The sequence below is a fragment of the Trematomus bernacchii genome, unplaced genomic scaffold (assembly GCF_902827165.1).
Source record: "Trematomus bernacchii unplaced genomic scaffold, fTreBer1.1, whole genome shotgun sequence".
Taxonomy (NCBI): domain Eukaryota; kingdom Metazoa; phylum Chordata; class Actinopteri; order Perciformes; family Nototheniidae; genus Trematomus; species Trematomus bernacchii.
In genome coordinates, this window is record NW_022987610.1 from 329616 (window position 1) to 343850 (window position 14235).

At 41.8% G+C, this 14235-nt stretch overlaps 1 protein-coding gene across 3 annotated transcripts; it reads left to right on the forward strand.

Moving 5' to 3' along the window:
* The first annotated feature begins 100 nt into the window (after positions 1-100).
* On the forward strand, positions 101-13928 carry ctu2 (cytosolic thiouridylase subunit 2 homolog (S. pombe)). 3 transcript variants are annotated; one of them, XR_004555986.1, is made up of 16 exons: positions 101-358; positions 1517-1591; positions 2395-2473; positions 2567-2626; positions 3755-3815; positions 3919-4028; positions 4155-4396; positions 5473-5608; positions 5701-5832; positions 8729-8820; positions 9023-9114; positions 9365-9442; positions 9778-9871; positions 12926-13003; positions 13577-13635; positions 13722-13928. XR_004555986.1 is itself a non-coding variant. In XM_034131965.1 (16 exons), the coding sequence occupies exons 1-16, from the start codon at positions 303-305 to the stop codon at positions 13780-13782; spliced, it is 1488 nt and encodes a 495-aa protein (XP_033987856.1). In that variant the 5' UTR covers positions 101-302; the 3' UTR covers positions 13783-13928. The 3 variants fall into 3 exon arrangements, 2 of the variants coding, with proteins under 2 accessions (XP_033987856.1, XP_033987855.1); XM_034131965.1 differs by having other exon boundaries at positions 1526-1591; positions 9023-9116; positions 9364-9442; positions 12937-13003; XM_034131964.1 differs by having other exon boundaries at positions 102-358; positions 12937-13003.
* Positions 13929-14235: the final 307 nt, after the last annotated feature.

A 14235-nucleotide genomic window follows, 5' to 3' on the forward strand; every position in this document is an offset into this window, starting at 1 on the left:
GCAGCTGGACCCTTCTCCTCTATTCAGTCATATTTGTACCCACCCTCCACACCAGCTGGGGGCGGTATCGCACTGCAAGTATCAGAAAGAAGATCCTCTACGTCATCAGAAAGAGACATGATTCTTATGCATTAGACACGATTAGACATCCATGAAAATATACACGAGACAGCTGCTAACAGAAAGTGGAACAAAGTGCCCTGAGTAAATGTAGCCGCTTTACAGCTGACAGGACGTGAGCAGGCTGAGAGTCAGACTCCCGCCACTCACTCACGTACAGTCCCAGACCCAGGTCAGAGGTCATGTGCCAGGTGGAGGAGGAGTACCACGGGCCGCTGCTGCGCGAGGAGCTGCCCAGGTAAGTTACAGCGTTGGTAACTCAGATCTTGTTAAGTTAAAGTAGAAGTACCAGAGTGTAGGAATAATCTGTTACAGTAAAAGTCCTGCATTCAAAATGTTCCTCAAGTAAAAGTAGAAAAGTATTATCATCAAAATATAGTTAAAGTAGCGACAGTAAAAGTAGTCATTGTGCAGATTGGTCCATTTCAGAATAATATATATGATATGTTTTATAATGATTGATCATGAAAGTGTTCTCAAAGCTGGTAAAGGTGCAGCTAGTTTGAATGACTTTGTATACTGCAGGGTAGCTTGTGAATTTACTCCAGGAGGAACTAAAGTCTGATTTAACACTTGGTTATATTTCACATCATTCATCCACATCTGTAAAGTAACTAAAGATATTAAATACATGTAGTGGAGGAAAAGTACACCAATTACCTCTGAACTGTTGTGGAGTAGAAGTATAAAGTAGCATAACATGGAAATACTCAAGTAAAGTGTAAGAGCCAAAATGCAGGTTTTGCCATTGTTGATTATTTATAATTGTATTATTATTGTTAGTTTACAGCACACTGTTGTAATTGTAATAAGTCACATCCTGTCACATGGATGTGCTTTAAGGTATTTAGTAAACCTGATGTGTGCCGGGCTTGTGTGATGGAAAAGGGAGATTTGGTTCGATACCGTTTGTAGACCTTATGGTCTTGCTGTAATTGTTTGTTTATTTGAGTTATTAAATTGGATGGAACAAAATGTCCAGTACACACTGCTCATTGGGAACGAGTCACAGATATGAACCAAACTTAGCCTCTCAGCGCCTTCATTAAATGGGAGTTTTGTCGCTACATAAAATACAAGACTCTCAAAATTGTACTTTTTTTTGCTTTGAGGCTCATTGTTGTTAGGACAGATCATATTTATTTCAGCGTGCTGTCTACTCTTCAACAACTCTGAAACAGTGTTGTGCTTAGACAGACTTCACATAATCCAAAGCTTGAATCAGTAAAGGGTTACTCTGGAACCTCTCCATTTCTGTTTGAATTGTGTTTGTGTAACCAACCCTTATTTGTCCACAGTATCTTTACATAATATTACAGATGACAGCACATAAATGTGTCAACAAATCTAAATCCATTCACAGCAGCTTTTAAGATGTCTGTTCCTCCATTTTGAGTGTTTCTAGGCAATGTGTGAAATGCAAAGAGGCAAGTGCAGCGGTGGTGATCCGAGCAGGAGATGCATACTGCAGGTAAGGATGTTAACACACACTGAAGGTATTTATGCAACACAATAAGCACTGATCCTCCAGCTTTAGATCTTTTTTTGTGATCTTGGCACTACTGAAATAATTAGTTGGCTCAAGATTGCAGAAACTGTTGAAAATGGATACTGTCTTGGCTTCATGTGCAGTACCTGTGAGTGGAATCGCTAAAGAAAGACTAACAAATAAACATGCAAATGTCCTAAATAGTTTTTTTAAACTAAACCTGTTTTTATTAAATCAAGGTCTGTGAATATTAGTAATATTATATTAGTCCCATAAAACCCAAACTATTTATTTTTCTCATGAATAATGTTTTTGTCATCAGTCAACGTAGTCCAGCCAAATCAGTATTTTATTGTCCTTTTAGTCAAACAAGATGTAATGCTATCATTATCAGTTGGAAATCATATAATCCTGACACCAGGTGAGCACTCTTTTTGTTTGATTTGTTATCAAATGCACTGCTTCTGCTCCCTCTGCCAGTATTCACTTTCAGCTGTAAGATAAGATAACATTGACTTTATTCATCCCAATGAAATGTTTTCGTTGCAGCAGCGTGTAAAACAAAGTACTGAAGTGCTCAATGTCCGATGAAAAGCCGATAAACTTTCATTGTGAAACACCTGTGCAGGGAGTGACTGAAATTAAAAATAGTAAATTAAATTGTTATTCTGTAAAAAAAGAGGTAAATGAGCAGGTCTTTATAGAACTGCAGTGCTGCTAGCAGAGATGATCCATGGTTTTACTGTGTTTCACCGACTTAACTCAGATCCTTTCTGGTTTGTCAGGGGCTGTTTCAAGGAGTACTTCATTCATAAGTTCAGAGCCATGCTGGGCAAAAATAGGCTGATTTTCCCTGGAGAAAAGGTAAGCTTTGTTCTTTTTGCTCTACTGACTTGACGTTGTGTTGCCCTCCCTCAGAACAGTGATTGAAGTGAGGCTGTGATGATTGTGCTGCAGGTGCTGCTGGCGGTGTCTGGAGGGCCTTCTTCCTGCTCCATGCTCAGTCAAGTCCAAGAGGTGACCCCGTCTGAGTCTATGTATACCCAAAGTATAGTGTCACTATGTGCTGGCCCATAATTCAATAGCCGCGTTCACACCAAGTACTTTGCCGTACTTAGTGCCGGCACTTAGTGCCCCGGCACTTATTACCCCAGGGCACTTATTACCCCAGGGCACTTAGTACAGATCGCGTTCACACCGGAATAAGTTCCCTGAGGGAAGATTACGCAAATGAGCCGCTGACGTCACTTCTTCTTCTTCTGCTTTGGGTTTACTGGTAGGCCGCAAACCACTTCACGGTGTATACTGCCACCCGAAGTCCCCGGCCGGAAGTCCCCGGAGTTGGGGACTGGCTTCAGTAGAAGCTCCTGGGACTCCCAGCAGCTTCTACTGAAGCCTTCCGAGTAAATCGCCAGAACGCCGACACCTCATCTCCACCGCTCCCATGTTTTATTTTGTGTTGCCATAAGTTAGTCTCTCTGCGTTTGTGCGCTGGGCGAATGCTAATGCTAATGATGCTAATGCGAGGATAATAAAATGGCGGCTCTACAAAACATTTCAGAGTTTTACGGGGCGTGGTTTGCAATTCGCCCAGCCAATCAGAACTGGGGCACTTTTTCCCCCCAGGAAAGTACCATCTCTCAGCAGGCACTAAAAATGGGGGTAAAAGTTCCCGGCACTCAGTATTCTTTTTGGTGTGAACGCGACATAAGGGGTACTAACGGAACTAAACGCGAAAAGTACAGGGAAAAGTACTCCGGTGTGAACGCGGCTATTGTGGGCATTTAACATTAGCAGTATAGCAGGTTATTACCGGACACTATGAAGTCTGACAGCACATGGCTAATCAATCAATCAATCAATCAATCAATGTTTATTTATATAGCCCAATATCACAAATGTTACATTTGTCACAGTGGACTTCACAGTTTGTACAGAATATCAGTATCACAATAATGTTCAGCACTGAGCTAGTCACCTTCTGTGTGTGGATAAATGGATGCTTTTTATTAACTAATGAAATGATTCAAGAGATGTTGAAATGCTCCTTCAGAACTCCACTGTATATTCTGATGGTAATAATTATCCAATAGATAATTGTCTTGGATATCATTAATACAGCTGTGAACCTCTGCTTCCTCTCAGGGTTTGAGTCAGAATGCTCACAAGAAGTTGAGATTCTTACCCGGCATTGTCTACATTGACGGTAAATCAAATCGGAAGTTATTATTTAAGTGTATAAGTGTTTGCATTAATGGATGATTCGGTACCAAACCCTTTGCAATGATTGTGTGTGTGTTTGGACCCAGAGGGGGGCGCTGTGGGTCAGTCGGTGGAGCACAGACGGAGGACGGTGGAGGAGCTCCGGGCTGTATTCAGAGCTACAGGCTTCCCCTTCCTCATGGTGCCTCTGGAGCAGGTCAGTGTGGCCTTAACCACATGCAATCCGTGGCTACATGTGACCTCAGTTTACATGTCAGTAAACACACATGTCCATATAACATGAGCTCAGTCTGAAGGGAGTGTGTGTTTTTTATTGTCTCAGGTTCTGGACCTTCCCAGTTCAGTTGTTCTGTCGGCTCCGGGAGCTCCAGAACAGGAAGCCGGCGCCTACAAAGCAGCCGTGGATCACTTCCTGCTCAGCAACGGCAGCAGCGGTGTGACTGCAGGGCAGCAGCAGGAAACCCCCCCGCCTGAGGTCCAGGAGGCCCACACACACTCCCTGCAGCGGCTCCTGGGCTCTGCCAGGACCCTGACAGCCCGGGAGGAGCTGCTGAACATACTGAGGTCATTACAGCAGGACCCTCACAAGTCTCATAAGAAGCGTCTAAATGACCCCTGAGCGAAAAAATTCTAACTCACTGCGGCACACAATTCAAGATAAAGATACCCTTATTACTTATCATAGCTGCACATACAATATAGCCGATTAAAGCTGAGACTCCACTGATTATTTAGGTATAGTATCATCACTGAGCGATCCAAACTTGCGACAGGGGAAGCAAACACAGACATCACAACACGTACCTTTACGGAGCTTTTACGGCAGATCGTCTCACCGTAGCTGTCAATTAGGTCAAAAGACGTGTTTAATGGCATTAAAACGAAAAACAAAAATGCTACAACTGTTGATCCATAGGTTGATAATGTACCTGTGCCTTTTAAAAAATTATTTATAATCCATAATTCCATTTTTTATGTAAAAATCGGAGCGGAAAAGTTAGCTGCTAATGGTAGCCACCAGAGTGTATGCAGACGGACACTATAATTTACAGTTTTTTACTATGTAAAATCTGAATTTTCTTTAAAATAAAAAACATCTATATTGATTCTGACTTTTCTACATCCAACTCACAGGTTTATCATTACTTTGAGAAAAAAGATTATTAATGTAACCCTTTTAGAAGGGAAGATATGGTCATTTGTTCTGGGAATGTCATTTTCGAGCCTGAGACCTGAAAAACAGGCTCAGGGCTTAACAGGTTAAGCTGTAAACAATGTCTCAGACTACACGTTCACATGAATAACTGCAGTGAATAAAATAAAGAAAATGTAGTCCAAAATGAACATGGTGGATTTGGGTGTGTACGATCTGATGGATGAACATAATCTTTCAGCAGGAACACCATATTTGTTAAAAAGTTGACTAAACCTCAAAATTCAATGAAAGTGGTGATTAGAAATGGTTTATGTTCAAATGCCTACTGTAGTCATAAGGCCTTGAGGCAATCAAATAATAAATCAGTCGGATTTGACCCGAACACAACAGGAGGGTTAAGACATTGATTAAACAGATGATGATGTTGAGAAAGTCCAGTGTGTACTTTGTGTGGAGATGTGCTGAGTGTGTGTTCTCCTCACAGGCAGCACCTGCTGGTGCACACGGCGCGCTCTGCAGGCTACAGCAAGCTGATGCTGGGGGACAGCTGCACCAGGCTGGCTGTGAAACTGCTTAGCAGCATCTCACTGGGCAGAGGGGCTCAGCTGGCTCACGACACAGTGAGACCCCCTTCTTCTTTTATTCTTGGGTTTCACATATTGGGTGTGAAATCTGACCAAAACAAATAATGCTAATGGGTATGTGTTTACAGGGTTTCTCAGACTCCAGGTATGGTGACACCATACTAGTGAGGCCAATGAGGGACTACTCAGCTAAAGAAATAGCTTACTACAACCGTATGTTCAGCGTGCCGTCGGTGTTCACAGCGGGCCTGGACACTAAGGTAAGATGTGCCAGAAACACAGCAGAAAACACAGTTTCACAAGGAAACACACAAGTAGAAAGGAGAGAAAACTGAAAAAAAACGTTTTTGTAAATATTACAGATGCAGAAAATAAAACAAGCAATTCCAAACCATTTCTTTAAACCTAATGTCCCTCCCCCTTGGACATCCACACAAAATCCTGTAGGAAGGATTCTCCTCAGTGCTGATCAGTCTGGAGCTCTGGTTTGATCTCTTATCCTAAACACCACAATCCATGCGTACGCACAAAAACGGGAGAGATGATAAACTGAGACACCGTTGGCAGAAGGAAGAATGGAGATAAATATGTGGAATTAATAGCATTATTAATAAATGTTACCTCATGTATCATATATGAAGAATTCATTTGCAAAAATGGATTAAAGCCAATCTTAAAATGATTAAACAAACGCCTGTTTGAGACTCCTCAGTGCACACACAACTCCAAAATAAATAAATACGGAAATGTTATTGATCACCCCTCGATTAGGTCCTCTTAATGTTATGAAATGTATTCTCATAAATGATGCAGTAAACAGAAGGACAGAATTACTTTAAACTGCCGTTTTGCATTTCTCTAGGTTGTATAGATACGAGCATGGTTTAATCATGTTTAGTGCCGTTTGCCAAGACTTGATAAGTCGCTCCTAAAACACAGGAGGTATGGAAACTAAGAACAGCATATATTTGGTAAATTGTACAGCTGATATAACACAACACATTAGTTTTATTTCCTTTAACTGGGGGATAGAGTTGTTGCGGGGGGGTTGAGACGCACAGGCTGCAGTGGAGACGCTGCGCACAGCTGATCGACAGCTGGAGCACAAACCACCAAATAAATAAAATCAATTGTAAACAAAGCCCCAACTGTTTGTACACGTGCAAACCCAGCTTGTTTGCACTTGTTATCCTGTGAGTCTGGTGCCGCAGCAGCGAGAGTGTCCGCTCTCCGCTTCCTGTCGCCCGAGGGGAGACGGGCACAGCAGGTGCATGCACCCACTGTGCCCGTCCCCCCCCGGCCGAGGAGGGCACACAGCATGTGAATCCAGGCAGGACTCACACACTGTGTGCTAGTCATAACTCATTATGAACCCAGAGCCACATGAGGGACAATCTTTCACACAATTGTCACCCATGTTTACTCTGCAATTGAAGTGTCTCTTGTGCTTCAGTAACGGGGTGCTGAAGAAAAAGAGGGAGCAGATTGTCGGGCCTCCTTCCTCTTTATACCGGAAGGGAGCCTGAGGGTGAGGCCCACCTTGCGGGCGGGCGTGGACTACAAGTGTTTCAGTGCTGCGCGGGTGCGCAGTGGGATTACCCAATAGCGATAGCCTTAGAGGGCGAAGCCATATACGAAATAGAACCAGGACTCCCACTGAGGTGGGTTCTCTGGTAGGTCTTCATCCCAGCCGATCTTGTCTCTGCACATTTGCTGGACTACTGCTTACCCAAAAGGACAAAGTGTGCCATGAACCCCAGGGGATCATACACAGAGGCTACAGTAGAGAGTACTCTGGATTATTGACTGTCTTTTCGTCTGAACTTGTGGTCAGTGACTTTGCTGCAAAGCTTTGTTGTCTTTGAGATTTTGTTTTTTCAGCTTCATCTTGCTTTAGTGATTGCAATGATGTTTTGACAGGCTTGCAGGCAATCTTTGCTTCTCTTTTTTATAAACTTTACTATTACAAAGGAGGGGAATTGGTTACTCTCTTCTTCCACTTCAATAACCTTCCGGTTCCATCTTGCAGTTAGCCAATCTGGTAACTTTGAATGTATTTGCCTGTTTGCATTACGGTCATTCAAGATTTCTATTGCCTTGATGTGGACCATGGCAGCCTCGTAACTACGGAGAAAGTCTGCAAACTCTCTGAGATCAAAGCTGTCCTTAGATCCCGTCTTGGGCCTCTGGGTTACTTACCAGATCCTTCTCTTGCAAGTTTTTCCATTCTTCTTTAATCGATTCTTCATGGTCATACACCTGCATTCTTTCTCGTGCTGCATTGAGACCTTTTACTGCTTCCGAATGCTGTATCTTTCTCCGTTTGTCATCCAGAGTCTGCTTGTAGTTGAGCTGAAATGTTGGTGTTTAGTGGCACCTAGTGGGTACTGTGATATCAAAGTGTGTGTAGTCTGTCTGTTCAGGGGCCTCATTTATAACGCCTTGCGTAGGATTGACGTGGGAAGGTTGCTTACGTAGTACAAAGCAAAAAAATAGGTATGGTGTTCTTAGTTTCCATACCTCCTGTGTTTTACGAGCTACTTATCAAGTCTTGGCAAACGGCATAAAACACAATTAAACGTGATAGTATATAAAACCATGCTCGTATCTACAACCTATAGGAAAGCAAAACGGCGTCAGTTTAGACGTCATTCTGTCCTCCTGCTTACCGCATCATTTATGAGAAAACATTTCATAACATTAACACAACATATTCGAGGTGGTTTTAAATAACATATCCGTATTTATTTATTTCTCCAAGTTATGTTTTTGTGTGCACTGAGGAGTCTCAAACAGGCGTTTGTTTAATCATTTTAAGATTGGCTTTAATCAATGTTTGAAAATGAATTCTTCATATATGATAAATGAGAGGTAACATTTTATTTATGGTATTATTTCCACATATTTCTCTCCATTCTTCCTTCTGCCAACGGTGACGTAGTTTCTCGTCTCTCCTGTTTGTGTGCTTAGTGCGTACGCATGGGTTAGAGTTTGCGTGGAGGGCCGCACATTTTCCCGTCAAGTTAGTATTTTATAAATCGCAAACATTGCGTAGAAACTGGGGTACGCCATTTTTTGAGCGTGTATCCCTTTATAAATGAGGCCCCTGGTCTGTTGTGATTGACTCTCAGTTTGTTATCTCCCCCCCCCCCACAGACTGCAGACAAGTCCAGCATCCAGCATCTGACAGAGAGCTTTGTCATTAAGCTGCAGGCAGACTTCCCCTCCACCGTCAGCACCATCTACAGGTCAGTGAGCATGTGTCGGGGCTTTCAATTAGGGATGCTGCACATTTTCTAAACGGTATACTGCCTACTTTTTATCGTTAAAATCATTTTTTATTATCATTTATTATACACTATTGGCAATATGCAGTCATTGTCACATTTTGCATGCACTTGCATGTGAAGACTTAAAGTGTGTGTGTGTGTGTGTGTGTGTGTGTGTCAGGACGAGCGAGAAGCTACAGAGCTGCAAGGGCTCTGCCTCAGCGGAGGGGGACAGGTGTCTGCTGTGTGTGTGCGCCCTGGACACTGCTGCTGGTGAGCCCCACACACCATGTTCTCATTTGTTTTAATACTACTTTTTTTTTTTTTTTTTTTAACTTAAAAGTTAAGTCTTACTTATCTTCTGCAGACATCATAAGACATCTCTGTTCACAGATAATGGCACCAAGATATCAAACATTTGGAGCTCTGTTCTTTGATTGAATTATGTGACGTTGAAGTGGACACGTTCAGAAACGTACAGCGTTCTTCATTCTCTCTGTCTTCGTGTCCCTCTCTTGTCCAGAGAATGCTTCAGCCTTCAGCGCCACCCTGATCTCAGAGCAGCTCTCGCAGACTAAGTCTCCAGGAGAGAGCAGGCAAGGTACATATACAGGGTATATGCAGGAATCCTGAAGTCAAATGTAAGATGTAAGATGTAATCAACTTTTAATACTTTTGAAGACCCCGCGGACACCCTGATATACTGTTAGCCAATGATCACACACACTCTGCCTTGGGTCAATCTGGATACGGAGAAAGTTGATCAATATGAGCAAACTTCACTAGTCCAGTTTGAGCCATAGAATGATGCTTCTGTCAGTGATGGAATATGAATCAGATATTGTAGTATATACAGTGTATATACACACTGAGTACCCCATGCAGATGAGCTCTTACGTTAGGCGTTGATTTCAGTTTCCTGTGTTTTCATTACAGCTCCAGAGTGGACTGCTCCCGCCTCACAGTGCTGCTCCATTGTTGGAGGAGAGCTTTGTGGGAACCGTGGTGGAGGATGCTGTTCGTCTGCCAAGTAAGTGTTGAGTGATTTATTGATCTATTCCAATCCTGGGTCTTATCGACACCAAATGAAAAGGTTCAGATTGTTTATAGGGAGGTTGTTTGAGTAACCTCTCCATAGTCAGTTTTACATACAGTAGAAAACGGAACTAAAGCCTGTTGCTGCTGATGACAGGACAGCAGCAACAGGTATGCAGAAAAGGCAACTGAAGCTGTTCTGTGCTCCCTTTAAGGGTCACCTATTATGCAAAATGCACTTTTTTTAAATGTCCTTTATACATAAATATGTGTCCACGGTGTGTCAGGGAACTCACAAAGTGTCAGAAAACAAAACCCTCTCTCTTTTCCTCCGTACCCAAATCTAAAACAACGGAGCTGATCCAGATTTGCGTCCGATATGACGTAATATCGGAAATGTGGGCTGGCTTTACACCCACGGCCCTATCAGAAATGTTGCTGTATCAGAATCAATGCCCGACTGTTTTGGATGTAATATGGTCTTTGTTTACATTAGCAAGCATTGCTAACACTCAGAGCTAACCTGTACTGGAGAGAGTGTGTGTAAAGAAGCAGGAAATATAAAAAGGAACTCACCTTGTGGTAAACCTGCAAAAAAAGAAGCATTTGAGCTCTATACTGTTTCAGAAATAATCCTTGATGTGGTTTGGAACATGATGGCGTTTAGCTGAGTCTCTGGGTAGAATTCTGAGCAGGCACAAGCTCCCCTCCTCTTTTTTTTTTTCAAGCTAAGGACCCAGATTAGCGTTTCTCTAACAGCTGAAACAGAGGGATATGAGGGATTTCTAAAATGCATGATCTGTTTGGTATTTTGAGCAAAACACATCATAGACATGTTTTTATATATTTTTATATATCTGAGACCCATCATATATGCCTAAAAATAGCATAATGGGAGACCTTTAAAGCCAGAAGACTACCTTGATGAGAACACGGGAGTTGCTGGACTCAGAAGTCCTTTTAAATGGCAAACACAAAAGAGTGGGCTAACATCATAAACAAAGAGGCGAGCATACGTTTATAAGATGTAATCAAATAAGTACACATACATGGTAAAAAAATAAGTAGCTGCATTAATGAATAGTAAGTCAAAGTATTAAAGTAGCAGGCCAGTGTTTCCCCTATATACAATTAGTGGCGGTGCAGCGCCGCTGCTGAAATATGCGCGCCGCTGCTAAAAAAATCTTTTTTTTTTTTTCTTTTTTTTTAAATTAAAATAATAAGTGGCGTCCCTTTTTCATTTTTGATTGTTTGTTATGTGGATTTGTAGTATTTGTGTTACTGTATGTTCAATAAAGGTGTATTTTTTGCTAAATCTTGAGACATTGCCACTGTATGTACTGGCAGGGCCGATTTTTGGCATAGGTGGTCGCCTAGGGCGCCAGATCTGGGGGGCACTGCGCTGGTAGCTCTGGGAGGGGAAAAAACATTTTTGACCGTTGGCGCTCATCCTAATTTTCGGCCTTGATGTAACAACATTCATAATTAAGTAAAGGTAACACCCTTTTCACCCCGGTTACACTTTTCATTTGTCCTGTACGATGGGCACTGTAAGTGATGAAAGTGGGGGATGTTGGCTTATCAGGCGCCCGCAGCTCACAGCCAAAGTGCGAGCGTGGGAGCGAGAGAGAGAGAGCGAGGGAGAGAGAGAGAGGGTGCACCGGTACCGGCGCTGTTGTTATTAGAATCTGGTGCTAGCTGCGCTAACGGATATAAGAAGTAGATGTTTCTACAACCAGGGTGGAGGAGAGCTCTCCTGTCAGACTGAGAGGCTCAGTGAGGTAAAGGACTCTCTGAGGGTTTAGATAGTTCACTTTAGTCTAAGTTATCTCAGTGGGTCTCAAACATTTTGACCACAAATTATGTAAACACATATTTCCAAGGCACTCCTTTATAATTATTAGGATAAATAAAAACAGGTTTGAAATCATTCCAATGTATACTATAGGACAGTAAACCAAAAATATCATTTAAAGTTGGAGAGATACAAAAATATGCATAAATAAATAAATGTTAACTAGGTAAAATAAGATATAAATGAACAATAAAAATAAAATAAGTTACATTTATTTGTTATTGGCTATGGTAGGTTATTGGTTATGTTCATATACTTATTTGATTATTAAAATGTAAACCAATCTTTTTCATATGGGTGTTTTAGAGTTGTACCACCTAGATCAGGTCTCTAGTAATTGTGTGCTCAAAGATTGCACCAGATTGAAGCATTTTACTGTAAAATGTTCAAAGAAATCTTCCTGGGGGGGCATGCCCCCGGACCCCCCTAGAGGATGTGACGTCCACCCCCCAATTCAAACATGTTCATACAATACTGAATAGTACATTTGAAGCCTTTTTGATGTATATACCGATGTCAATAAGTTTCTGTTTTTGTAGTGTATTCGTCTTTTGTAGAGGTTTTTCATTTATTCTTTATATAAAATCTCGCCTAGGGCAGCAAATTGTCTAGAACCGGCCCTGGTACTAGGCCTCAAGAGCCTTTCTTGTGCTGGCAGACACATAGAAACAAATTGGCGGGGCGCACTTCTTACGCGCACACACTAAAAAATTCCACGCGCTCCACGCTCACATTATGCCTTAGCACCGCTGCTATGACTCCATCCTAGGGGAAACACTGCAGGCAGTTATAATAAGTGTGTTTTGCTCGTAGTATTGTTATCTCTCAGCAGTGGTGTTAAAGTCTGCAGCGGGGCAAAGTAGTGAAAGTATTCTAAATATAGTGTGCCATGGATTTTCGGAGGTGTCTTGTATCGAGACTAGAAGACAGGATCCGTGATGCTGCTCTCACATTGCTGTAAGCTACATGCTAACATGTACGTAGCATTATCATCATTGTGTTCACCATCTTACTTTAGCGTGTTAGCATTAGCACCATCAACATAAACAGTGAACAGATAAAGCTGTGGCTGATGTCATTACTTGTGCAGCCTCGTAGTCTTTGTGTCTTTTCACGTGATATCATTATATTTTTTGGGTGCAATTGTAAAGCGGACACAAAAACAAAATAATATGAATAAATGCTGTGGTGTTGTTGTGTGACAGAGCCTCAGAGTCCCCCCCCCTGAGGAGTCTGCTGTGTTACAGCTGTCAGCTGACCATCAAAGACATGGTGAGGAACACAATCTAAACTTTGTATTTGTCGTTACAGGGGTCCCGGGGGTCCGTTAAATCATTTAATGTTTGACTTTGAGGGGAAAAAATCAAGCTCTTGAAGTTTTAAAAATAGACATTGGTCACTGAAAGTGTTTGAAAGTCCTTCTGAAATATAAAAACCATAATAGTAGCCATGACAATCACTAAATAAACTAATATAACTTAAGTGAAGACAGAAATAACGATTCAACATCTGTGGCACCTTCCAATTCATTCATTTGATTTCACGAAGACATTTAGCATTAAAAGCACAGAACGGAAAACAGATTCCCATCATGCATCATCTCTCAAATGACCTTATAACTGACTTCATATTAATCTGATGTGTCTATAGATAGTTACATCATAAAGTACTTCAAAATAATAATACATGAATACACATCATAGCACTTAAATGAAACTTTTAGCCGTTTGTTCAGTTTAGATCTTCATTATTTTCTCTCGTGAATTAAAAATATGCTTTTTATTTTTGTAATGCTACTGACGTTCACCTGTGGTGTCCCTGTCTCTTCATCTGTTCTCTCACCAGTCGTCTGAGGAGGTTCTCCCGCAGTACATCCTGTCGGAGGCTGAGAGGAGGCTCAGGAGGTCAGTGTACAACAATCAGTTAGGAACCCAGAAGTGTGCTTCTCCCTTTTTAGAATGGAGCATGATACATGTGACTTGTCCTGCAGGTCTCAGCTGAGGGAGGAGATCAGAGACTTCCTGCTGGAGGATGAGGCTGATGAAGGCTGAACGTTCTGCTGCAGTCAACATATCACTTTCATCATATCCAAAATGCAAGACTGCTATGAAAGTGATGTTTAAAGTATATAACTCTGTGTGTGACACTGAGGAAATGTGTAAATGCTGTTATAATAAACGTAGTTATTTTTAAGACATAAAAGCCTTTTTCTGTGCTGTTGACTCATTCAAAAATCACATCAAATTCACAACGTCTCATCTTGGTCCTCATGCCCACACGCCTAATTATTATTATTATCTTCACAATAACCTTATGAATAAGGAACTGACGTTTCATATTCTCCTTTCTTGGTGGTAAAAATACATTTTGTGCTAAGAGCCCTTTGGGTAGGAGACTCGGTGGACGTTACGAAGTGAGGTGATCAGCGACAACCCGTTTGCTTTTGCCTGTTCTCTTCAGGTGCGTAAGGTGAAATATGTTTACATACTGTCATACAACGGGCC

What these genes read in the sequence shown, in the direction of transcription:
- ctu2 (XM_034131964.1), top strand. Translation starts at nt 303, where the DNA reads ATGTGCCAGGTGGAGGAGGAGTACCACGGGCCGCTGCTGCGCGAGGAG. An exon ending in CTGCGCGAGGAGCTGCCCAG is followed by an intron (nt 359 to 1,516) that starts GTAAGTTACAGC and finishes CTCCATTTTGAG; the next exon opens with TGTTTCTAGGCAATGTGTGA. An exon ending in TGATTTTCCCTGGAGAAAAG is followed by an intron (nt 2,474 to 2,566) that starts GTAAGCTTTGTT and finishes ATTGTGCTGCAG; the next exon opens with GTGCTGCTGGCGGTGTCTGG.